The following is a 26,038-nucleotide window of genomic DNA, read 5'->3' on the forward strand; positions in this document are numbered from 1 at the left end:
TGACTTTTTTATTGCTACTTATCTCAAATTGGACAACAGTATTATCAGCAGCATGTATATCGTAACTTGAAATACTGACACTATTAGATATTAAGGGTTTTTTATTATAGTTTTTATTAGAGTCTTTTTACTACTCTTCGAGTATAAAATTAATGTTCAGTTGGACATAAAAATGTTCAAAAGATTGATGGGACGGGACTGCGGATGTAAATTAGCAGGCTTGCTAACTCCAACACTTTTACATTTGTATTCACATACTGATGTTCATTAATGTGTATTGTCCCTTTCAAATAAATAAATAAATTGATTTAAAACCCATAATTTCTCTCCAGGCTTCTCCAAGCTGTTCTTTTACTTTGGTAAATTGCTGTTTCAAATGAGTTCACATGGTGTGTCTCTGATGTTTGTGTTTTGTGGCTGTCTACACTTTGCAATGATCAGGGCTCCTCTTGCTCAGCCTGCATCTATGTGTGTGTGTGTGCATGTGTCACTGCGTACCAGGTTCTCGTTGGTGAGCCTTGTGATCTCGTGCTGCAGACTGGCTTCGATTCGGGCCTCTGGGGGCAGTTGGAGGTTTTGGGCCAAAAGCTGCTGCTGACGGTTGTTCTCCTCCTTGACGTTCTGCAGCTCGCCACGTAACGACTCCACCTCACTATCGTAACTTCTCCGCTGGGTCTGCAGCTGGTGCTCCAGCAACCTGAGGCAGGTGGGTGGTTAGAAATGGACCGTGAGGGATGAGGGAGGAAGAGGGAGGAGGAATGTGGCAGGTGAGAGGATGTGAGGGATGACAGAAGGAAGATGTGGAGGAAGAGAAGGAGAGAGGGAATATTTGTGTATGTGCAATAACAGTGAAAAAAGAGCAGGGAAGAGAAGGAGAGAAAAAAAAGAACAGCAATGAAAATAGAGACAATTAGAGGTGTAGGCTTTCACCACATTGAGGTGGTGCAGGACGACCGCATGCTAACAGACGCTACCAGCAGCCTCGAGCGCAGCCTCTCTGAACACTCTCTTTATTCTGCTGAGTCATGAAGCTTCACGCTCTTTAGTTGTTGAACCTCTCAGTCAAAAGAGTGAACAGAAATGACAGGGTAAGATGAAGCACTGAAGGATTTGAGTCTGCAGACCCAAGTCAAACAGTGCTTGTGAGTTTGTTTTTGTCACTGCAGCAGTGTAAGCCGTTAGTGATGAAACAAAACTGTGACAGAACTGGTAAGTCCACTCCTGATATAAAGAAAAATAGTAAAACATACAAATATAACATATTGCAAACACTATTTGAAGCAAGCTCTGCAGTGAATATCGAGTTAAATGAAGCTCTAATGTTTAAAAGGCTGCCACTTTAGGTGAGTAAAACAAGGTTAGAAACAGGATGAAAACAAATTCTGCTGTACTGTCTTATAAATAAAAAGGAAAAGTCAAAGCAAAGCCTTGTAATCATTACTACACACTACAAAATTTGGAATGGACCAAATTTAAATTTTCATTTTATTCACCTTGTAAAGTTCTGTGCCAGTCTGTTGTGCCAAAAACATTGTTTTCTACCTTGCCAGAGATTGTGTAATAGGCCACATTCATAAAACATACAGCAGCGTCTTAATGGCCACCAAATATAAAATAAAAAGGTGTGAATTTGGCAATAAAACTGCTTAAAATCTGGACAAAACACTTTAATAAGACCCTGACAAGTTGGGAAAAAGTGAGAGAGAGAAAAAATATGAGTAAAGAAACCCAGCAGTTCGCATCCTTTCCTGAGAAAAGGCAAACATGCGCAAAAATCACACTTGTGTGTGAAACACAGTAACACCTGATGGTCTCCTTTAAGCCCTGATTAACCAGCCACAGCTCTCCGTCCTCATTCAGCTTATGGAAGTCTGGAGCAGAGGATCTGACCGACACACAACACAAGGGAACATGAGCAGCACAATAACAAAACAAAAGGCGGGATGCGTGGGTGGGTGATGGGGAGCGAGAGGTTTTGATGAGCTGTTAAGTTGATGTGATGTGTGTGTGTGCTTCTGTCAACCTCCTGTTGACTTTGGGTGTATTGGGTTTACCCACAAAACTTTGTATGCAGCTAATTCTGTCATGGAAATCTGTTTGTGACAACTGGCTCCGTGCATTTGAATCATCCTGATACCACCTGATTCATTTTTGATTGCTTTGATGCATGGAGCAGTGGTAGAGTCCTCTCTAGTTCATGTGCAGCCTGTTAGGTAATTGTGTTTTTCTAGTGAAGTTCAGTTTTCTATATACAACTGAGTGAGTGCGTGTTTTCCTGCATTTTTATGGGATCTGTTGATTCAACTGTGGTGTCAGTGAACAAAGGTTACGAGCAGCATAAAGAGCAACATGGGAAAAATTAAAAGAGGGAAAGATGGAGTGATGCACAGCAACACTTTATGGGAAGCTCTGGGGAGTTCAAATGCAAAGAGACGATGGTTTTACTAAATTCTGCGTAGACATTAACATCGCTCACATCTGCTGTTAATTACCTACTGCAGTTAAATCACAGAGCATAATTAATGTGTTAATAATGTGTGTGTGTGTGTGTGTGTGTGTGTGTGTGTGGTATTTTCAGATGAGCACGATGGGGCTACAGAGGAAAGTGGATTTAATAAATGGAATAAAACCTGTTGGAAACATAGTGGGTTCTAGTTAAAAAACAAAATGTGTGTGTGTATGAACACATACACCTCCATAAAGGTGTGCTGTGCAAACACAATTGAAAACATACGGTAGGAGGGTCATTTCATGCAGAACTCATGCCAAATTCATTCCATGAAGCTGAGAGAGGAGGCCTCCTACAGTGGTATAAAACCGGCTGCACGCCACTGTGTGGGTCTACGGGGTTAATAGAAGTTAAGCTAGTATGGAAAGTTGTACGTTTCCCTTTAAGCTCGGATGTTTCCATGCTTTCATGCCACACGTTTTCTAACTACTGCACTGTAAATGTGGATCTCTGCAACATCTTCAAAAACACACCAGAGCTGCTGAAGCCCCTAAGTATCGTTGCTGAGGTAAACCAGAAAAAGTTTGAGTCTTTTGAGCCTTCAGTACCACACTGGTTAATGCGCAACATTCATGCAAACCTATAAACCCTAAAACTAAAAAAAAAAAAAAGAGTAGGCTACTCGCAAACACAGGTTAACATACACCTCTGTAAAGGGCAGAAGAGAAATGACCTAAACTGTAGCTAGAGCTGTTACATTTAATTCATCATGCTGTTAAACGCCACGCAAAGCTACACAAGCTTTCATTAGCGCAACAATGTGAAATCTGCTCCTTCAGATTCACAATAAATCGGATTATTTGCATCAGTTTTCGACCCCGTTCGGCGACAGCGTGGCCATGCATGCTCTGCTCCATGATGCATAGGCCACGTCTCCTCTGTTACCTGAGCCTACTCAGGAGATCATTGACTTCCAGCGGCTTACGCATGAACCTAGGAGATCTGCACGGGACAAAGAGGCATTCACAAACACACACCACTCTGACAGACAGACATATATTTACAATGAAGCTGGACCTTGATAAGTTATAAAATGGACAAAACAAAAGTTGAAGGAGTCAGAGACGTGGAGATGAGGAGGAGCACTGGGTCTAACAAAGTACCTGTTGGTGTCTTTGAGGCCTACGTAGGCTTGTTTGATTTCATCAGCGTCCTTCAGTTTAGACACATCCTCAACATAGACAGACGGCTCGGTCATGGTCTCCTGGAAAAGAAGAGAGAAAGAGGAGGAGATGTTAGAAAGGAGGGGTGAATGAGAAAAAATAACACCACATTTAAAGAGTCACTAGGTTGCTACAGCTGCATCCTAAACCACATCACCACAATGACTACTGGGATGTTCATTCAGGTTAAGTGTATGGACAAAGAGAAAAGAGGCAATGGCTTCAATAGATGGCTGTGAGCAGTCAGCGTGTGTGTGACTGACGACTCCCTGCCAGCATCGGTGTCGTTACCGGCTACGACTGTCCTTTTACTTGACAATCATGAGCCAGCTGGAGCCTCGGGCCCACACAGTGACAAGCCGTCAAACGCGGCCTCAGAGACAACCGTCCATCTACGGGGAACATTAAAGCAGTGGCCTGTTTCTCTCAGCTTTAAAGAGACAAGAAGCGCTTGTATGAGCTTGACACCACTGAGAGCTGAGCATCAGCTGATGAGTAAAACAGGCTAAAGGTCACTTGTGATCAAAGTGTTTTGAGTGTTTGAACAGGGGACACGTGACAGCGGTGTGACAGAATCAATTTCAGCACATGCAGTTTAAAAGTTACTTTCATGTGCTGACAGAAATTCACATTATCCACAGACTGCACTTTGAAATTGAACATGCGGAGGAGGGTACTGAAGGTTTTACAGGCCGTTCATGAGGATGGATGCCGAACGGCTTCAACGGCTTGTTGAATGGCCATCGAGCAGAATTGTTTTTTAAGCGAAACAAATAATCCATAAACCCATTCAGCCAGACAAAGGACGAGACAGATGAGATACTCAGAGACCGCAGCCAGGAGAGGACAGAGTCTGTGTATGAAGCCTCTTACAGTACAACTTGCTGTTTTTGAGTCAGAGAAACAGATTTCACTGTGTTTTTATGACATCGCCCAGTTTAAGGGTTCGTTGTGTTGTTAACCATCATTCAGCAAATAGGAAATATCCAGAAATTAATGACCAATAAAATAAATGTCTACTAGTGTTTTAGAGCTTGTGTTTTTATGTGCTGCTGTGTTTTACATGATTTTTCCCAAGCAGTGGCATGGGTGTTTCTAAAAACAATCTACATAGATCTTTTAATCTCTAGTTTTGCAAATCAGTCTTGATTTTGCCAGATCAGCCGTCGTCACTGACGAGGTGTTACATACACGACACACTGTGACAAAGTATGCATGCATTTTCATGCATGACGCAGTTTTTCAACTGTACCTTCTCATCCTGTGGGAAAGCATGGATGGAGGAGAGAAGGTGGAGACAGGAAGAGTTAGACACACAGTGAACACATTGTGGACATTCAAACATAAAGTTTAAAAATGTTTTGTTAGCGTGAAACTGATCTTTAGTCTGTAAAAGATCTAATTTGTTTCCGTTCTGGGATACACAGTCGAACACAGACACAGACCGGGGGTGAAAACATAGAAATGTAACAAGGGGCTTCAGGCAAACTGCACACCATCCAACAACATCTGCTGCAGCTCCACAGTGCGTGTGTGTTTGTGTGTGAAAAAAGCGGCAAAGGGTAAAGATGGTGTTTGTACCTTGTGGTGCATGGCTTCCTTCTGGCTGACCAGCTGGGAGCGCAGGATCAGCACCTCCTCCTTGCGGACCTCCAGCTCCTCACAGGAGGCGTTGAGCTGGTCCAGCAGCACCTTGTAAGCGGGGGAGCCTGGGGCCCCGGCTCCTGTGGATGAGTCTTTCAGCAGACTCTGCCTCATCTCTGCCAGATCGTGTCGCAGCTTCTTGTTCTCCGACTCCAGCTCCTGACGCTGCGAAGTGAAAACAACTCGGCGTCATGGTCGAAGGAACAAGCGGAAAAAAGATGCATTCTGAAGTCGCCTGGCTTCGGATTCAGCTCCTTTATGAAATCAATGAACCAGGATAAGAGCGTTGTCACATTCCTATTTTTTCCCTACTCTGATCTCTCACCTTGAGACTCACCTTGAGAGACTCGTACTCCAGCTCTGCCCCACGAGCCTTTTTGAATTCTGCGTCATCCTGAAACAAGGAGCAAAACATGGGGATAAGGAAACCTGAAAATCTGATCTCAGCTTTGTAAGAAAAAGAGGTGATTTAAAAAAAAATGTAATTAACTATAATAAATCTTGTAACCACGGATAGTTAAATTTGTGATGATGATAATGATGAAAACGGGGCACCATATAGCTCGGTGGGTTGAGCAGGCAGAGGCTACAGTTGTCTCTGCCTTCTCAATTGTACTATCAAATAAAGGCAAAAAGCCCAAAAAAGTATTCTTAAAAAAAAAAAAAAAAAAAATTTAAACAGTAAAACCCCTAGAATGAGGCCTATAATTAGTATATATTAGTATAATTAGTTTATAAAGTGACATCTATCTGAGGCTGGATGTCAGTACCCTGGCTCTAGCCCGCTGGAACTGGTCCTCTTTGTTTTCCAGTTCGTTGCGCAGCGATTGCTTTTCTTGCTCCAGTTCTGTGAGACGTTTCTGCAGCTTGAGGGTTAGTGAGGTGTCGATTCCTCGCGTCACATCCTGAAGTGTTAGGGGAGAAGGATTTTAAACGCCTAAAACCTCTCGACCGGCAACTTAAACTGTGATGAACACGGTGCTTCACATTAATGCCAACAACCACTTTGAACCAGTAGAAACCATGTCTTATACTGTATCTTATCAATATATGACTACATTTAAAATCAATCTGCTTACTTCTGCGGCACGGGAACCTTCTTCCAATTCGGCGTACTCTGAGTTGTAGGTGTACTCTGATTCGTTGCTGCTGTGGGTGGAGTCTGTTCTCCTGTGGCCAGGCTTGGAGACGTTCTGGAGAGAAAATCAACAACTTACAGTAAGACTTGGACACTACAACCTCAGCTTTCACTCTCTGCTGTGTTGACATTTACTATTTGCATTGTTCTTCTCTTCTCTCATTGATGAATACGACATAATGCGTCCCTCACTTACATTCGGTATGTATGAATGTGCATATGAATACGGAAAACCTCTCTTCTAAAGTTATTGGTTGCGAGTGTGCCTCTCTCACCGAGGAAAGAACCATCGCCTCCTTCAGGTCGTCGTATTTCTCCTCGAGGCGAAGGTGTTCTGTCAGGAGATTCTGGTAGCGAGAGCGCTCCTCGTTCAAATCTGTCTCCAGCTGCTGAGTTTCCTCTGCTATGGCCCGGGTCATTTTCTCTGATGAGGAAAAACACGATGTGTGGTTTAGGAGAGTTTTATGTTTCTGCATGACCGAGATGGATGTGTCCTCTCAGCGAGTCAGTATGATTTCTATGTTGACGATGTGTGCATACCTGTCATCTGCTGACTCTGTTCCTGAATCGATCTGTTCAAGTCGTCCTTCTCTTTCTTCAACAAGCCATTCTGGTCCTTCAGCTCCGATACCATCTAAACACACGCGTGAATGTGAAATGATCAGTTCAACTGCAAATGTGACCGATTAAGTCTTTTATTCGTCTTTTATCGAACACGTTACTGAAACTACTGAGTCTCGAAACAAGTGCTCCTTGTTCAGGAAATCCTTTCTGTGATATTTGAAGTAAAATAGACAGAGTCCTGTTGCTGCAGATCTGAGTGCTGACCAATCTTGATGCAAGATCACAAGACACACAAGCAGAATAATGATGAACAATGATCAATGAACTAAACAGAGAAAAAGATTTAAAAAACAGGATTTACTTTTGTAGTTCAATAATCAGTGAATCATTATTAATCACAGCTTTTAAGAAAATACCTTCATTAATCTGCTCATTAGGTAAAGATCAAAATCTTTGAAAAATGCAGCACATGACTTTGAACAGCAGATTTGTTAATGTTTCTCCTGAGTTTGGAGTTTGATTTTCTCTAAGACAGACACAAAAACACGAACAAGAGAAAGAAGTAACACAGAGCACACACACACAGCTCAGTGGCTATCTCACTATTATGCTACTCTATGTCCTGTGCTCACCTGACCCGGGGCAACTCTGCCCTCCGAGCCCACCACGTGCCCTTTTCCCCCTGGTTCGCTGTGCCTCCTAAATTGGGGGGAAACGTTTTTTTTCTGATGCCAATGTGCATATTTTTGCAAATACAATAGTTTTAGGAGTCATTTCTATTAATCTATTTGACACTTACAGTCTTACTAAACCTGGAAGACTAAGAGGGGGAGAAAGGACAGGATCTTTAATGAGAATTAAGAATCCACAAAATTCTGCTTGGATTTTAAAACCTATGAATTAAGCTAGGAAAAAGTGAGGGGTATGAGTAAAGGAGTAAATTCAGGAGTAGGAGGAGACGACAGACAACAAGAAGCAGTGGCCACGTGGATCCTGTCTTACTTTCTCCATCTCGTCCCTGTATGTCTGGGCCCAGTCCTCGATGGTCTTCTTCTCCTGCTGTGTGGTGCTCAGCTCTTTCCTCAGCCGCTCCAGCTCCTCCAGCAGCGACGTCACTTGGTTGCCTTTGTTTTTTGCATCCTCCTCCACCCCCCGCAGTCGGTTCAGCTCCCCGCGCATTTTCTCGCTTTCTACCGAGTAAGAATTCTCCAGACCGACGAGCTTCTCGTTGACTGACCGGTTTTCCTTGCTCTGGAAAAATGATAAAACAGAAAAGTAAAACACTGACAAATCAGTAAATAGTGAGAAAATCAATGTATATTTACGTGAACATTTCATATAAAACTCATTATGGGTAAACTGGGGGAAAGATGTCAACTTCTCACCTGTTCGTCGATCCTCCTCTGCAGCTGCATGATCTTGTTCTCCATGCCTTTGTTGAGCTTCTTGAAGTGCTCCACTGAGCGAGCCTCGATCTTCAGCTTCTTCAGCTCGCGCCTGGCCCTCATCCTGCGGATGCAGCACTGCAGGTAGACGATGGAGACGAGGCAGCGCTTGTACCAGCACCGAGCCAACCAGCCACGGACGCGTTTCTGAATGATCACCGCCTTGTGCTCCCGCAGTAGCTACAGAGGCACAGAAACAGAAAAAGGAAGGCAGAGAGAAATTAGAGCACACGCACTAATGGGGATCTCCGGCAGGGATATTTTTAAATGTTACTACTACTATTTGTTGCAGTGATTTGTGTGATGTGCATCTTACCGCCTGGTACTTCTGCCGAGCCATATAAGCTCTGAGGATCGTCTGCATGGCCAGGGCGGCAGCCTGCTTCTGCCTGTAGCGTTTCTTCTCCACGTACATCCTCTGGTACTTCTGGATGACGGTGGCCGCCTGAGTGCGACGCAAGAACTTGGCCAAACTGAGAAGAGCCGAGATATGAGTGTCTGAATTAAGACATGTTTCTACCAATAATATTACTTTGAACTTTAACTTATTTGTCTGCAGTAGTTGTTTTTTTTTAAACAAGCAGTGTTTTATAAAAGTTGATCAAAGACGAGTCAGATTTCTCTTTGCATGTGATTGTTCTGTATGTGAACAGCTGCAGGGAGGAGAACATCGGCTTCAGGTGACTAACCAGCGAGCCTGGTATCCTCTGGTGAACCTCTGGATGGTGATGGCAGCGCTGCGCTTGCGCAGATACTTCTTGCGTGCCAGCCAGCAGCGGATGGTTTTCTGGATACGGATGCAGGCGGCCCGCAACTTGTCTGCTCGTAACTTCTCCAGATAGGCGACCTGGCCGGCCCTGAAGAAGATCTTGGTTTTACCAAACTGGTATTTATCTTGGTCCTGATGGAAGACAGGAACAGAGGTTAGTTGGATAAAAGGGACAGATGTCTGTGTAATCATAAAGTAAATAAAAAAAATCACATCATTTCCTATTGTTGGACTTGAAAACTTGAAAACACAGATGGTCTCACCTGCACCAGTTTCTCCAGAACATTTCTGCAGGTCAACTTCTTGTCAGGGAGCACGTCCTTCTGCTTCATCAGCACTCTGTAACGACTGAAGAACTCCTGGTACGTCCATCTGTGACACACACACACACACACACACACACACACACAGATGCTTTAAGAAAACTTGCACAACCCAAACGTTTAACTCTCGTTTTCAAGAGTTCAAAAATTTATCTGTTGATCAAAGACGATCAAAATGCATCTTTTTGCAAAACTTCTAAGGTTTTCAGCATTAATATCACTCTACTCTAAAGCCTATAAGGTGACTAGTAATCAAAGCCAGACCAAAGTCCAGTGCTGAGTGAAAGTGATGACGGATAATAAATACCGTAAATTATCAAACAGAAGCCTGGGCTTTTATTTACTTCAACTGCCGACGGCTTATATTTGAGACAGGCGTCTATATGGGACAGGCTCTCACTTAATTTCAAACAAATCTTATGCTCAGCAAAGGTGGGAAAATATATAATATAATTAAATTGTTCCTTTCTTACTGTTTAAAAGAGTAAGAATAGAGCAGCATTCATTTATAAGTTTAATCAGCACCAATTAAATTAAAGGTTTTGTAGCTACAATCTGTAGCTGCATCCACAAGAACTTGCAGAAAATAGAAATGGACCCAGTTTCTAATTGAAACTGGCTTTTTTTTGGCTCAAACCTGCAGCCAGACTCGACCAGTAGCTGTAGGAGATCGGCGTCTATTTGAGAATTTACGGTACGTCAAATCAGGAAAAAACCTTGAAGGTTGCACAACACATCCTAAAGATATCAGAGTCTCTGAGAGTCATTAGGAGTGTTGCTGGGATGTGTCCGTACCTGGACGGGAAACCTGCTGCAGAGATGCGGATGGTCTCCAGGACGCCACAGGCCCTGAGCTGCTGCACTGCACGTTTAGGATCAAACCTGCCCACAACAAATACACAGTCAGTACGGCCACCAAGATTTACACCTGAGCTGAGTTTGACCAAGAGGCCAAGTTTGATCAAAATACATGTTTCAATAAGGGCAAACAATGTGTTTGGGAAAACCAGTTGTCACAAATCCAATTTGAATGAAGGATGGCAGTGTTACTGGTGTCAAATTTAAAATGAGAGTATGAGGAAAAGTGGGAGAAAGGGGAAATGAATCACTTCACTGACGCAGAATAACAATTTACTTTAGTACTTTAAATTTAAAAAAAAGAAAACAGAGACTCACGAGAAGGCCATCTTAAAGTCATTGGGTTTGATGCAGCGGACGTAGTGTGGAGTGGTTGCGTTCAAAGTGTCCATCAGCATTTGCAGGGAGTTACGAAACTACAAGAGAAGATCATCATCATCATCATCATCATCATCACCATCATCACCATCATCACTTTTGTACTATTAAGCTGAGTGAAAGTTTAATAATCAGCATTGGATGATTAGCACACGGCAGGCATAGTTGTTCATAGCTTTATAATTAATTAAAAATAATAATAATAATAATAACGCTAATGAAAAGATTTTGTTTTCAGTGTGGATAAGATAATAATTATATAATTCATTAATAGGGTTTTACCTACACCTTATTATTATTATTAATCCACATCTATAATCAATCAAGTGAGGCGACCTGTGACTGCGTTTTACAGCAGCATCAGTCTAAATCACTAAATACTGGAGAGATGATCAACCTGGCAGCCGACTGTCTTCTTGTGGTCCTTGCTGCTCTTTTCCCGGCTCTTGTCGGGTTTGATGCTGAGGCGGGTCCGGCCCCCGGTCCCCGGGACCTGACCGGTGGGACTGGTCGCTTTCTCCTCATCCTGAAACAGCTCCACCAGCAGGTCAAACTGGGAACAGCAGCAGTGATACAGTCAAACACAACAGCTGATGGTGGCATTAGACACTGCAGAACAATACTGACTTGCTGATAAATAACTTAATGATAAAGCACTTCACTCTGGATAAAGAGATAAAACATCAGCGCCACTACTGCAAGTCACACACGAGTAAAATTGTCTCTTCTTAATGCCATGCGTTCAGGTTTTTCTTACTTACTGCGTGGTGCAAATATGCAAAGGCAAAGCAGGATGACAGATATAATTTGAGCATATTGATATTTTTAATTTCAAAATTTATAAACCTCAAAAAAACAAGCCTATTAATCAGATCTAAAGACAGTTTGACATGAGAGTTAATTAAACTCAACATTTTCACAGAGATGAGTGAGTAGATATCATTTGACGTCTTGATTAGCGTTTGTTAAACTCATTCACAGTCAGACAGTCATTAAAATGTTATAAAAAGCCAATGAAAATAATGAAAGGTTATGTTTTGTCATATATGGCAATATGCTATTGACATATATGTTTGCAGAATATTATTTTACCACAATGTTATGACATACAATGTACTATGTATGCCCTTTAGTAAAGCACACACACACACACATCAGTCATGTTTCATATAACACTGGGGTTATATGAGGAGGATGCTGTCTGTGTTATCTGTGCAGCTTCACGTCCTCCTGCTGTGCTCTGAGCGTCGCCATGCTGCTTCTCTCGCCACCTCCATAAGGCAGGACAGCCAGAGCCACAAAGGCTTAACGTGCTGCTCGCTCTCAGCATCACTCTGAAAACATAATACTCTCCTTTCTTTGTCCCTTGTTTTAATGTCCAATCCCCTTTTCTCCTCTCAGAGTGCCTTTAGTGCTCCCCATGCAGCAAACAAAAGGCATACACACACACACACACACAAAAAAAACTTCAATCTCCTCAGTGCTGGTAAGTCAGTGCCAAACAGAGAGATAGAGGAGGAGGAGGAAAGATAAGAGATAAAAAAAATGAGCTAAGAGAAGAGCTACAGGCGGCCCAGCGTTGTAAGAACGCCTCTGTTTACCTTCTGCTGGCAGGGAAGGGTTGTCATGATGAGGACAGAACCAAACATACATGGACAACACATGGAGACAGTGAAAACAGAAACACAATGACATTAAAAGGAAAGGAACCAAAAACCAAGTTCAAAATCATCCCCATCCCCATCAAAGACTACGATACACATCATTCATGATTCAAACCGGAAAGGAAATAGAACCAGGCAGACTAATGATGATGATGTACAGTACAAGAGATGTGAGGAGCATGATGGGATGATCATTTCTGATACGTCTGCATTCGAAATACAGCTACACAAGAGAGCGGCGGGTGCTTTGTCTGCTGTAAAGCATCAGGCTTTCTGCAGAGCAACCGACTGATTGGAGCTACAGGCAGATGTTGATGCATTCAGGTGAGACTCTTGTGTGTATTTCCCAGGTTGCAGTGCAGCAGTGCAGGTGCTGTATCTGCATATGGAGTCGTACGGAGATGCTGAAATATTTAATTGTTAGTGTGCGGAGCTCTGAGATAACAACTGGTGAGCTGCTGCGTGTCAGCAATGGGAACAAAGAAAAGTGGTGCATCCCAACGACACACATCAAGACACTGGTATGTGTTGCCCTTTTTCATTGTGAAATAATGTGTTTACCCAATCACCCAAAGACATGTTTTAACTTTTAGTGCAGCAGCATATTCTACTTTCCACATGTTGTATGCCACTGTGTTATATGGCGATGCAATGAAAATAGTTAGTTGCTGAATGTTTGTAGAATAACTGGCACTTTTTCTGAACAGTTAGGCAGAAAATAAAGTGGGTGAGTGTTGGGTGAATAAATAAATAGACTATTTTTAACATGTTGATTAAAGCGAGGTACAGTATGGGCAAATAATCACAACAGCTCATACACACACACATACACTCGCACAACAGATGATGGGATAAGCTTGGCTGAGAACTAAAAGAAACTTAATTAGACTAAATCTTATTAAAATCTCATTAGGATTTAATCTCAATTGTTTAAATCTCACTGATCTCCATTATAACAATAATACCACAAGTGTGTATGTCTGTGTGTGTGTGTATATTAGGTGGTTGTGTTAGAGGTTAGAGCAGACAGTATTTCAACCCTTACCCAGCTCTGCTCATGTCCAAGTCTATAAGAGAACAGTCAAGGTCTCTGTGAGTGTTTTGGACAAACATGCATGTGTGTGCACATGAGTATGTATGCAGCCAAAACATTTGGAAGGATTTAAAAGCTTTGGTCCCTTTTGACCTCACCGGGTTTTATCCACTGATCCTGAACCCACACACGCACGCACGCACACGCACACACACACACACACACACACACACACACACACACACACACACACACACACACACACACACACACACACACACACACACACACGTGATGTTAATTCAGATGCGATCTCACTTATTTAGGCTCAACAGCACGTGCATGGAGTGTGTATACCGACTGGATCACCATGTAGAGTCTCACATAAGGATTTTCAGCTCCATTAGATTTTGAGCAACATGTTCAACAAATATTGATCAATAATGTAAAAGTTGTTGGATATTTCAAAATTGTGTCCCATTTTGACAAAACGAGCATAAATTACTCATTGGGTCATGTTTAGTGAACTGACCCAAATTTCTCGGTGTGGGTCAGTGTGTGTGTGTGTGTGTGTGTGTGTGTGCCTGTGTTCAGTTTTGTTATCTGTAAACAAAACATAAACCTGACTGAAAAAATCTTGAGTTGACATTATCCCCACGTGGCCAGTGGAGGGCGCTGCTTCCCTGAGCCTGCAGACCTTCAGGAAACAATGGTTTATTTTCCCGCACACAGCCGGCGCCAAAACCTCAGGCTTGGCAGTTCACAGAAACACACACACACACACACACACACACACACTGCAGGATGCTTTACTGTCCGTCTATGCTGTACCTGTACCTGCTCTTGACCTACTGTATGCACTGTAATGTATAGTATATGTGTGTCTGTGTGTCTGTGTTTGTGTGTGTGCACCTCACCTTGCTGGCCTTCAGCACATTGATCTGTTCTTCATTCACAGTATCCTTGTTCTTCTCCAGAAAACCATCACACTGATACTCAACCTGAGCAACAAAAAAGATAACAACAGCTTGTGTTACTGTACAATGTAACCCATCTAAAACATTTTTTTTTAATTATTTCCACCTGACTAGCAAGGTGCCATGTTTTGGCAATTTTTTGTGTGAATTTTTAGATTTTCCTCAGAGGGGCACAGATCTGCAGGATCTGTATTCACCAGACCAACTGATAATTTCATTAAGCTTAATAAAATGGACATATAACCTTTTTTATGTAACTGTGTTTTCGTCTCTTGGTTTCCAGTCATATTGGGGTGACCAGCAACACTGGCACACAGTAAGGTCTGTAGGGTAGGTTAAATACAGCCCAAACTATACACGTGTCTTTTAATAGGCCAACATCAATCACTGCAAATCATCTGGTCAGAAGTGTTTCCAAATGAATCCTACTGTATTATAATACCAGGAGAACTCAGGGGAAATCCTACATTAATCCTTGACCCGATTATCTGAAACCTTATAGTAAGGACCTAAAAAAAGAAAGGAAAAAGAACCCTTTTCTGATTGCAACATGAGACTTATGACACTAAGGGGAATTACATCCACACACACACACACACACACACACACACACACACACACACACAATCTCAACACTTCATTGCAAACATGCCCCTTTTGTATGAAAACAGTGATAACAATAAAATAAGTCATCTGTCCTACAGCGATCCTAAAAATATCTCACACCAGCACTGCAGCAGACACTGCAGCCAATCTGCTCCTAAACACAGCTTAAAAAAGGCAAACTAACACCGCACACTCATCCTTCAAACCGATACCTGCCCTGCCAGAGCACGGTGTGATTAACACTGTGTATTACTGCCAAACAAACAATGTCGCTGAGGCCCACCTTGTCAGCAAAATGTTGGATGATGAAGGCGCGGTTGGACATGCGTGGCTTCTCGAAGAGGGAGCAGGTCTTCAGGTGAGTGTTGTACAGTTTCTGTGCCCAAGAGTCATCTGAACCTCGAGGCATCTGGCAAACAAAGGGAGAAAACACAGAGGAGGCCATCAGAGGAACACAAGGGTAAACTTAACGTGAGTGAAAACCACTCCAACACAAAACTTAGCGTGAATCTAACCTGCTATTGTTATGAGATTGTGATTCATTGCATTGTACTGATATTTCTATCTTTTCACTCAAACATTGCACACATTCTTTCAACAAGCGCAGTTCCCTGCAGTAATGTAAGCAACGTGGCCCACCTCGAATGTCAACAGCCGATAAAATGACCCTGTAGAGGTTATGAGCCATAGAGATTAGTTAGCTTTGTTAGTGATACGGCTGAGCTATGAAAGTGTAGAAGCTACAGATATGAGCTCGGTGCACTTGATACTAAAGCTGACATGTTGTTACCACCATGAAAGAAAAGTCAATCAAAATTGTTTTCCGAAATATTGTAAAAAAGGTGAGTAGTAAAAATTTAAATAAAATTTTTCATTCATTTAAAAAAAAAGTCATGCCTGCATCAAGTGTATATTCTGTAATTATCAATGATATTTAAGCCTGTTGTATGAAACTTTTACAAACAAATAAAAACTAAAACATACAAACTATGACCTAATCTATTGTCTGAATTACTGTGAAAGATGATCAGTATCTAATAAGCATGAACAGTTTCTCTATGTATAAACTGTGGTCATTGTGTCCTTCCACCAGGACACTTTGATGTGAAATATACATGTAGGTGTTTGTGTTTGTTGTGTGTGTGTGTGTGTAAAATGTAAAATGGGTGCGAGTGGGAAAAAAAAATTCTCAACCCACAAGCCTCCTCTCAACATGCTGCATGTACTCTACTTTCCCTGCTTGTTCCCTCAACTGCATTCATAAATGATCAAGTCTTATGTAATTGTATACGCTCAGTTTTTGTTCCCATGCATACATTATTATAGGCTGACATGGGAAAAGTATTTTTTTTGTACATATTTTTTAGTTGGAAACAATGCGTTCTGTATTGTAGGTGTGATTCATCTGACTAAATCAAAAGTACTTTGCACTCCTCGTCCAGCAGGTCCAGGATTCCCATCTTGGCCTCTATGAGGTTGATACAGGGCTGATTGTCATAGAAGTCGATCAGAGTCCAGGGGATCTGCTCCTTCATGTACTCCTCCTGCTCCAGCTTGAACACATGCTGCACACAGACAGACACACACATGAAGTCGGAGGTAAAGCTGAACACTTGTGTTATACAAACAGTAATATTTCACATCTCTGAATATAATGTGCAATCCCACAGGTAAAACACATGCTGCTCACCATGTTGAATTGTTGCTGGAGCTTCTCGTTAGCGTAGTTGATACAGAACTGTTCAAAGCTGTTGATCTCAAATGTTTCAAACCTGAGAAAGAAACAGTGGAGTGTTAAAGCAGAAGTAAGCGATCCGGTCGTTTTGGCTAATGCTGCGTTCCAGGCAGGCTTTTGAAACCGTAAATTACAGCTTCAAGTCACAACTTACGACTTTGTAGCGTTCCAGGCAACCCACTCGTGTTTTTCCGACCTGTTTTACCTGTGAAAGTCACTATAACGGCCACTCGTAACTTCCGACCCGTGAACTCGTACCAGATCGAACTGGTATGACTTCACAGGTCGGAAAAACACGAGTTACGGGCTGCCTTGAACGCACCATAACAGTCCTCGTCCCTACGTCACCACATTCACGTGCATCCCTTGGCTGCACACACAGCCCTGCATGCCGTTCTCTCTCCTCATTGGATAAAAACTGTAGGATACGAGAAAAGTTTTCTCCTGGGCTCAGAGCAGAGCAGAGAGACTGAGAGACCCGTGTTTCGGTCCAAACACTCTATGTAAGTGATTGCTGTCGGAAGATATAACTATTTAAGACTTATATTAACACAAATATACCGCTTACTTCTGCTTTAACCAGCTTTCACATGGATAGTTTTGTCTGTTGATCATCAGTTGATGTTCATATTTTTTCACATATTTCCTGAAATTATTATTTTTCTTTACTTCCTTTGTTTAAGTCTGATAAATAAAAGACAAACGCTCAAATAAGTTTGTTCCCTTTTCGTTACTCCTCTGGAAAACTAATCCCACTCAGACAGGCGAATGCACAGACGTACCCATAGATGTCGAGCACCCCGATGAAAGAGTGCTGTTTGACGTTGGTGATCAGAGCCTTGTTGACGTGCTCTACGATCCAGTTGAAGAGCTTGGCGTAGATGTGTTTGGACAGCGCGTCACGGGCGTTAGTGGCCTGCAGACGAGGGAGGGGCTTGATGTACGTCTCTGTGGCCGTCTTCAGCTTCCTGTGGCACAGCCACTGAGACATGTCCTGGTAGGTCACTCCTACCAGGTCACAGAACGCCGTCAGGTGCCGATTGTTGGGCTATGGAGAAAAAAAGGAGGGGGTATTAGTCATGACCAGGAGGTCGATGCTATTAATAAATAGTTCAGAATTAAAGTGCTGACTCATTACTTCTTCTCTCATTGTTTTATCTCTAACTCTGTCTCTTATAGACCATATGCACTCCTTATAGCTGTCCTGTATCTCCTTTATTTGCACAGTGCCTAGAGTAATGTGGTCAATATGAATGGGTGCATAATGTCTTTTTATAGGTCATCTATCACATTCATAATTAATATAACAGTAATCCATGATGTATAATTGTTTTCAGACTGCCTATAATATTAAAGGCCATGATATTAATGTTAATTTCCCATCCAAGACTTTTTTTTTTTTTTTACCACAGTTTGATATGATTTTTTTCTGGTGTCAAGTTTTTGAAAGGAAAACTGCTGCGTTGGATCATTTAAATAATTCAAACTGAGTGCTGCTTATGACAGAGATAAAAAAAAAAATAGACTGGCAGTGGATGCAGCATTTATCAAGACTATAAAGAAAATTTGAATATCTCTAGAGGTTTGACTGAGTGGCTTGTTGTGTAAAATGTGACTGAAACTAAACAAAAATGTGACTTGAAACAGAAAAATAATTGTGTTTAAAAAATCCAAACCAAACCAATCACACCGCATACCGACTCAACCACAGAAATTTGTAAATATTATGCAACTTGCTTAGACATGTCTCACTGACGGTCAGTACTAAATTATAAATATTATCCTCACAGGAATGAGGCTGCTGTCTGAATCTCTGTCCTTTATTTCCACGTTTCCCAGATGGAGAATAGCAGCCAAAACCTGGAACAACCCCATCTGATAGGTCTCATTGATACCTGCAGAAGACACACACACAGAGTTACTCTGACACTGACAGGAGTGACATGCATAACACCCCTGGTTTAAAAAATTACATCTCCCACACAGCTGTGTGTGTGTGTGTGTGTGTGTGTTACCGAGCAATGTGAAGGCATGGCGAGTGGTGCAAAGCTCCTTGGTGTCGTCCACACCGTCGATCACTGGGCTGCGTCCCTGCCTTGTGTACAGGAATTCGTTTGCACTGCCTGAATGAAGAGAGAGAGAAAATAAATGAAGGAAGAAAACATGCAGCATCCTCCTTTAAACTTCTGAATTAAATAGGAAAGTACCATTTACACAATTTAAGACATGAATCGGGACATTTTAGCAACAGCGGTAAATTAACAATCTCAGTCAGACATGATGTTTGCCTTGCAAATAGCAACTGTCTTAATTTGTTTGGTACTGCTGAGAGGAACAGGAGAATCCCCAAATAATGCTCAGTCGGAATCTAAGGGGCGTGGATTAAAGAGAAAACACTGCTTCCCCAGTGGAAAAAAAACATTAGACAGTTATTTTCTCTTTGTTTATTATCACCTACTTTAAATTAGGTGGATATGTTCTATGCATCCTCTAGAGCTCGACGAGGACACAGACATGTTGTCTGAGAGCAGCCTGCTTTCACTCTGAGACCAAATGTCAAGACTTTGCAGATGATTCTGGGTCTGAGAGAACAGTCAAAGCGACGCTCTTCTGTCTAACAATTATGTTAGTCCAACTTCACCACAATCAGCGTCTTCATGCACACTTCACACCGAATTAAGGCATGGCCTGTTGCCTGGCAACAAGAGGCACTGACACGGCCGTGACAACCACTCCATTTACCGAGCCAGGAAGTCAGCAGGAGAGAAAAGGACAGCAGCTGTGTGTGTGTGTGTGTGTGTGTGTGTGTCTCTGTGTGTGTGTTCCAACTGAGTTGCTGTAAGTGACAGTGCCAGCAGTGTGAGTGACTGTGTGTGTGTGTGTGTGTGTGTGTGTGTGTGTGTGTGTGTGTGTGTGTGTGTGTGTGTGAGTGTGTGTGTGTGTGTGTGTGTGTGTGTGTGTGTGTGTGTGTGTGTGAGTGTGTCCCATGACTGGGATGAGCAGGTGCAGGGCCACAGTAGGAGCGCTCTGTATGAGAGCCTGTTCAACCACTGATGAGTCAATGAGTTTGCTGCATCTAAACTGATCTGATGCGTGGCCACTCTTTTCAGGCACCTCACCGTGGTCAGTGAGGGTCTTTTTTGGGGATGTGGAGTGGGTGGGAGGTTGGGGTCTTTTTTATACCCTGGGTGAGTCTATCTTGGGCCCACAGCCGGATAATTTCCAGCTGGTGGTGCAGTTTACATGTGGCTCTTAATGGGATAAATACAGCAGGAAATAATGACAAACTTTTTCTTTTTTTTTGCCTCGATGAGTCAGCCACAGAGCTGAGTGCATGAGGTGGATATGAATTACTGTTAGGGTGCATGTTATCATTTTATAGATCAACTAACACATTCATAATCAGTAATTACTTAATAACAGCCAATAAACTACTATATTTACCCAGCCTCAGTTTCTTGTACTCAGGCAGATGGGATGATGCACAGAGCTGATAGAAGATATGATAATTCCTCTCCTCATCCGCCTGGAAGAAAGTGAAAAACATTTTTTTTAATGTGAGAGTAATGTTACACGCACAACTGCAGCATGCTCAGTTTATTCAAATAGATCACAAGTATTATTGGCCTAACCTTCAAATATTTGATTCTCATCACAACCGTGTCGTGCAGGGACAGCTGCCTGTGTCTACCTGTTTCTTTACCATCATATCTGCCTCATAATTATAATATGACAGTTTGACACTGAGAAGCTGCACTGAAGCAGGTGGCTCAGTTGCTGCACCAGATGAGCATGTTACATGTTTATTTTATGACACTTACAACATTAATCCAGACCTACAGGCAATATGTGACATGACTGTTTTATACCCATGATAGATTTGCTGGACTCTTGTTATACGAGTATGAATTATTAAGTATATCTGCAAACAAGTAAGTCATGTTGCAAAGCAGGAAACAAAATGTAAAGGCCACAAGCTTTAAAGTCTGTCACCTATGTCCTACTTTACTCAAACACTGACTGCAAACACACAATAACACACACACTCACACCTATAAACGGGTGACACTGGAGCCAAGCATGTGAAAAATGAGGAGGAACTTTATTGTGTCTTCCTACTAACAACTTCCTCATTCCTAAGTGGAGTTGTCCACGACAGTAGAGTGTGAGTGCACCACCTGTGTATGTATGTGTGTGCAGAAATAAAATGTCCTTTATTAAATCAATACACTGCGCTACTCACTCAATGGTAGAGCAAAAGATACAATACAGTTATGTAAGAGATTAACTAAATAAAACTTAAAGCAGATATCAGTGGAATGTTTTTGTTAATATAAGTCCTAAATAGTCCTATTTTCCGTCAGCAATCACTTACATGAAGTATTTCAGCCTAAACACGAGTCTCTCCGTCACTCTGCTCTGCTGTAACCCGAGGAGAAAATTTTCCTTGTGGGATACAAGTGTTATCCAATGAGGGGAGAGAACGGCATGAAGGGCTGTGTGTGCAGCCAAGGGATGCGCGTGAATGTGGTGACGTAGCACGAGGACCAATTGATGCCTGACAAGGGCGGGGGCTGCTAACTCATGGTGCGTTCAAGGAAACTCGTACTTTGTGTTTTTCCTTCCTGTGAAGTCATACCAGTTCGATCTGGTACGAGTTCACGGGTCGGAAGTTACGAGTGGCCGTTATAGGGAACTTTCACAGACAACAGGACGGTAAAAACACGAGCTACGAGTTACCTGGAACGCTACCAAGTCGTAGTTGTGACTTGAAGCTGTAACTTACGGTTTCAAAAGCCTGCCTTGAACACAGCATTAGCCGAAACGGCCGTGCCACTGATATCTGCTTTAAAGGTGTACAGAAATGGCCGTTTGTCCTGTTTGTCAACACGAGTTTACCCGTGTAAGGAAAACGAATTTGATTGGTCGTTAACGAGCGGACGGGATATTCAAAGCTTGGGGCGAGCCTGAGCTCCGTGTGTGTGTGTTGTCTCAGATGTTTGAATGACGGATGACGGATCCAATATCAGTGGCTGGTGAATCGTGTACAGGCTGACGTATAATCCGTGCGCCTGCATTATCCAATGCGAAAAAAAAAAAATACACACTTTCATCCCGGATTTACTCAAAAATATAATTTTGCACAAAGTTTGGCCTACATCGTCTGATAGATGAGTTATTACACTAATTTTATGACCCAGAGTGGGCTTAAATTCAATTTTCTTTTCTGTACACCTTTAAAGCAGAAGTAAGCGATCCGGTCGTTTGGGCTAATGCTGTGTTCCAGGCAGGCTTTTGAAACCGTAAGTTACAGCTTCAAGTCACAACTTACGACTTTGTAGCGTTCCAGACAACCCACTCGTGTTTTTCCAACCTGTTTTACCTGTGAAAGTCACTATAACGGCCACTCGTAACTTCCGACCCGTGAACTCGTACCAGATCGAACTAGTACGACTTCACAGGTCGGAAAAACACGAGTTACGGGTTGCCTTGAACACACCATAACGTCTTGTCAGTCGATGGAGTTAGCAGCCCCCGCCCTCGTCATGGATCTATTGGTCCTCGTCCCTACGTCACCACATTCACGCGCATCCCTTGGCTGCACACACAGCCCTTCATGCCGTTCTCTCTCCTCATTGGATAAAATTTGTAGGATACAAGAAAAGTTTTCTCCTCGGCTTACAGCAGAGCAGAGTGACTGACAGACCCATGTTTCAGTCCAAACACTCTATGTAAGTGATTGCCGTCGAAAGATATAACTATTTAAGACTTATATTAACACAAAAATATCGCTTACTTCTGCTTTAATTGATAAGGAAGAGTAGTTACACAGAGCTTTACAAGACAAGTGCTTTTTAAACATGCACTGATTTTAATTCTGTGTGACTTTTTGGGAGGTTTTTAAGAGAGAGAAACAAAAACTTAAAGATCAGAAAAAAGAAAGTGCAGTAGGAGGAAAAGGAGTGCCAAAATGTTGCAGCCCAGTGTGACAAGGGATGGGTTTACCGTGATTCTTCCTACTTTGTGAACAAGGAAGTAACTGCTGCATACTTCTTCATAAAGAACTGGGCTGGACTGACGGGTAATCTTCGCATCTACTGTCATTCTGTTTGCTTTTTTCCTCCTGTTGACACGAGGTAGCGATGTGTCTGCCTGTCTGGCTGCCTACGCTGCTTTATAAATGAGATGACCTGAGGCAAACTAACCCTCCCCACGAGATAATATTTCAGATATCCTAAGATATTAATACTGTAGCTCTTGCATAGTTATCATTATTGTTATCACTATGCTGAGAACGGTAAATGTCCTGTAAGGAGTCCTCTAGTCAGTGCTGCTACAGTATCTTGTTGCCAATACAGTTTTAAAGTATTTGGATCACAGAATTTTGCAGTCAGCACCGTGACTGATGACTCATCAGCAGTTCAAGTACAGTGAGATGCTGCAAATCACTGAGCTTGTTTTTTTATGCAAGTGGAAAAGCACATATTATATAAGTCAAATCATAAGATCTCAAACTGAATACATTGATTATCTATATCTAATGGTGCAACAGTAGCTGTGGTGTCTACTGGGAGAACTGAGGAGTTTCTTGTCCAGCATGTTTCCTCCTTCTTGTACGTGTGTCTTCATGTGTGTGCAGCGATTCCACAGTCATATATGAGCCGCTAAGATCCAACACTGTTTTAGTCACAGATACACCGATATCATGGGTGTTCTTGATGTTATGTTTAAGTGTGTGTGCAGCGTGTTGCTTGATTTATCAATAATCTTTGAGGGAACTGAGTCAGTTGTCTTGGTTTTTAGGGGAACAACAAAGTCTGCTGTAATCCTCAAGTAATTCATCTGTGATCTGTTCCCAGAATGCAACAGCTGAATCAGGCAGTAGGCAATAACTCAGGTATTGGCAACAAGACAGTGATTCCTACAACAGCAAACAAATCCTTATGTGTGTTAAATTATTGCTGCAGTGCAAGATGTAAATACATTACTGCAGACATTACTGTCAAGGAAACAAGCTAATGTAGAAGAGAGGCCATGACAAATGCAATGACAAATCAAAATATTGGTTTGTAGGAAATTCTCTTATAACCCTGTAAGAATGTGTCCAGGAAAATACATTAGGACACTTCAGCAGGAAGGAGATTTGCTATAAGGAATCCAGCTAATGTGACTGAAGGACACAATAATACCACTTGTTTCCTCAGGCCACTTTGAAAAGACCAAGAAACTCCTCAACCCTGAAAACCGGCCACTTAGTGAACTGTGAGTATGCTGTGCTATGTGTGGAGACCCTTCAAGTATCGATGCAGACGTGCACAGAGGTTAACTCTGTTCTTTTTGTCTGTGATGTCTGAGGCTGGGTTAAAAGACTGCAATGAGTCCGGGAGTGAGAGTAAGTCATTTTAAAAGTGAAATGAGTGAAACAAAACAGGTTATGTGTGAATGTGTTGAGTGTGTGTGTGTGTGTGTGTGTGTGTGTGCGTTCATCCAAACCTGAATGTGCATTTGTGCGCTCACCTGAAAGACCACTCGTGATTTCTCCAGCAGATATGTTCTCATGTTGGCACCGATGATGCGGTAGCGGGTGTCGAAGCCGATCTCGATGTATTTGCCAAAACGACTGCTGTTGTCATTTCTGGTGGTTTTTGCGTTTCCAATAGCCTGAGTGATAGACAAACAGTCAACATGGTGATTCAGGAAACGTTTTTTTTGCATAAAATCAAAGTTTAAAATCTCCATCACAACAGCATAGTGAGTGGAAATCGTTGAGTCCTATGGTGGCGCAGAAAATATAAAAGAGAAAATTAGGTTATTTTCATGACAGTCAACTTAACAAAACTGTTCTTTGGGGAAATATTTGAAAACTTAATGAAAGATAAGAGGATTTATACCACTTTCACAGCTGTAAGTTAACCATGAAGCTACAGCTTGTTGCTTGTTAGCTTAGCATAAAGTCTGGAAAAAAAGGAGCAGCCTGGCTCTGCCTGAAAGTAACAATATCCAATATTTCTCTATTTCTTAGCCAGACATCTTGTTGTTGCCACAAAGTCATTGAAATAGTCCAGCACATAAACCCCCTAAAACCACAATGTGCCATTATTGTGTTTCTGTTTTTGTCTGGATTAAACAAATAAGATTACCATTGGACAATGCCAGGCCTGCTGTTTTTTTTTTTTGTTTCCACTTTTTTTATGCGACGCTAAACGGTTGCCGATGGTCACTTTATATTATTTACCACTGTTGCAGCGTCAGAATTTGTCTCTAAAGTCCTTTGTTCACCTGTTTCTAAAACCAGTCTACCAAAAAAACTTGGATATAGGCTTCATATGATTTGTGGTATCTTATAAAAGAATTAATATGTCTTAACAGCACTCTGTCCTTACACACACACACACACACACACACACACCACACACACACACACACACACACACACCACACACACACACACACACACACACACACACACACCACACACACACACACACACCACACACACACCACACACACACACACCACACACACACACACACTTTGGTTTGATCAATGATACTTTGGCAGACATTTCCTGCTGAGATACTGTACAATACGTTCGCAGACAAATCATCTGCAGTCAGCAGACTTACAGTAGTTCAATATACAGGATCGATCCGGGAGCCCACTAGGAATTGTCAGTAGATGGGTGGGGCTACACGCAAGCAAACACACAAACACACACACGCCCTAAAGAGTTAAATCTTGTGTGAACACACAGGCTTCTTGCTGGGTCAGGGCCAAACACTCAGTCTTTCACTGCAGACAAGGAGTCTTTCAGCAGAGCAGGTATTCCACTTCTCTGCCTGCATCAGCCATACACACAAACACCTCACACTGCACACACACACACACACATATATAGATCTTGTAATATCAAAAAGGCTGACGCAACCATCTACTCAGGCTTAGAGGCTGAAGTGACATCACTGCGACGAAAGAAAGCTTTCTATTCATTTCCGTCAGCTCGTCTCTGATTGGCTGGAGGTGAAAGCGGTGGCTGGGAGGAGGAGGAGAGAGATATTAGCAGAGCGGATGGAAAAGGACGGACGGGGTGGGGGATGGCAGGAGGTGGAGTGTGCGGGTGGAAGTGGGGTAGCGGCATATGGGCACAGGAGAGCTCCACAGCCCCTCCTGTGCTGATGACTGTGCTGAGAGAAAAACACAAATACACATGCACTTAAGGATATCGCAGCCA

The 26,038-nt window shown here is 42.4% G+C and overlaps 1 protein-coding gene across 6 annotated transcripts in view; it reads right to left on the reverse strand.

The window, feature by feature from the left end:
• Positions 1 to 26,038, reverse strand: part of myo5aa (myosin VAa) — a 53,309-nt gene that overhangs the window by 9,012 nt on the left and 18,259 nt on the right. For 4 of the 6 annotated variants that reach the window (XM_085764866.1, XM_085764859.1, XM_085764850.1 and 1 more), the window contains exons 6-30: positions 24,325 to 24,468; positions 20,251 to 20,332; positions 18,822 to 18,929; positions 18,595 to 18,701; positions 17,589 to 17,854; positions 16,762 to 16,843; positions 16,496 to 16,636; positions 15,355 to 15,480; positions 14,406 to 14,489; positions 11,189 to 11,344; positions 10,732 to 10,829; positions 10,351 to 10,437; positions 9,496 to 9,604; positions 9,153 to 9,364; positions 8,780 to 8,936; positions 8,404 to 8,643; positions 8,021 to 8,269; positions 6,995 to 7,088; positions 6,730 to 6,878; positions 6,396 to 6,509; positions 6,087 to 6,221; positions 5,654 to 5,710; positions 5,254 to 5,481; positions 3,613 to 3,713; positions 499 to 697 (exon numbers count right to left, since the gene is read on the reverse strand). In XM_085764866.1, coding sequence (XP_085620992.1) covers positions 499 to 697; positions 3,613 to 3,713; positions 5,254 to 5,481; positions 5,654 to 5,710; positions 6,087 to 6,221; positions 6,396 to 6,509; positions 6,730 to 6,878; positions 6,995 to 7,088; positions 8,021 to 8,269; positions 8,404 to 8,643; positions 8,780 to 8,936; positions 9,153 to 9,364; positions 9,496 to 9,604; positions 10,351 to 10,437; positions 10,732 to 10,829; positions 11,189 to 11,344; positions 14,406 to 14,489; positions 15,355 to 15,480; positions 16,496 to 16,636; positions 16,762 to 16,843; positions 17,589 to 17,854; positions 18,595 to 18,701; positions 18,822 to 18,929; positions 20,251 to 20,332; positions 24,325 to 24,468 — 3,525 coding nt within the window. Of the gene's footprint in view, positions 1 to 498; positions 698 to 1,804; positions 1,886 to 3,394; positions 3,452 to 3,612; positions 3,714 to 5,253; positions 5,482 to 5,653; positions 5,711 to 6,086; positions 6,222 to 6,395; positions 6,510 to 6,729; positions 6,879 to 6,994; positions 7,089 to 8,020; positions 8,270 to 8,403; positions 8,644 to 8,779; positions 8,937 to 9,152; positions 9,365 to 9,495; positions 9,605 to 10,350; positions 10,438 to 10,731; positions 10,830 to 11,188; positions 11,345 to 14,405; positions 14,490 to 15,354; positions 15,481 to 16,495; positions 16,637 to 16,761; positions 16,844 to 17,588; positions 17,855 to 18,594; positions 18,702 to 18,821; positions 18,930 to 20,250; positions 20,333 to 24,324; positions 24,469 to 26,038 lie in introns of all 6 variants that reach the window. The other 2 variants (XM_085764826.1, XM_085764815.1) reach the window with 1 other exon arrangement.

The sequence above is a fragment of the Trachurus japonicus genome, chromosome 3 (assembly GCF_045865225.1).
Source record: "Trachurus japonicus isolate A0001 chromosome 3, Traja_1.0".
NCBI lineage: Eukaryota > Metazoa > Chordata > Actinopteri > Carangiformes > Carangidae > Trachurus > Trachurus japonicus.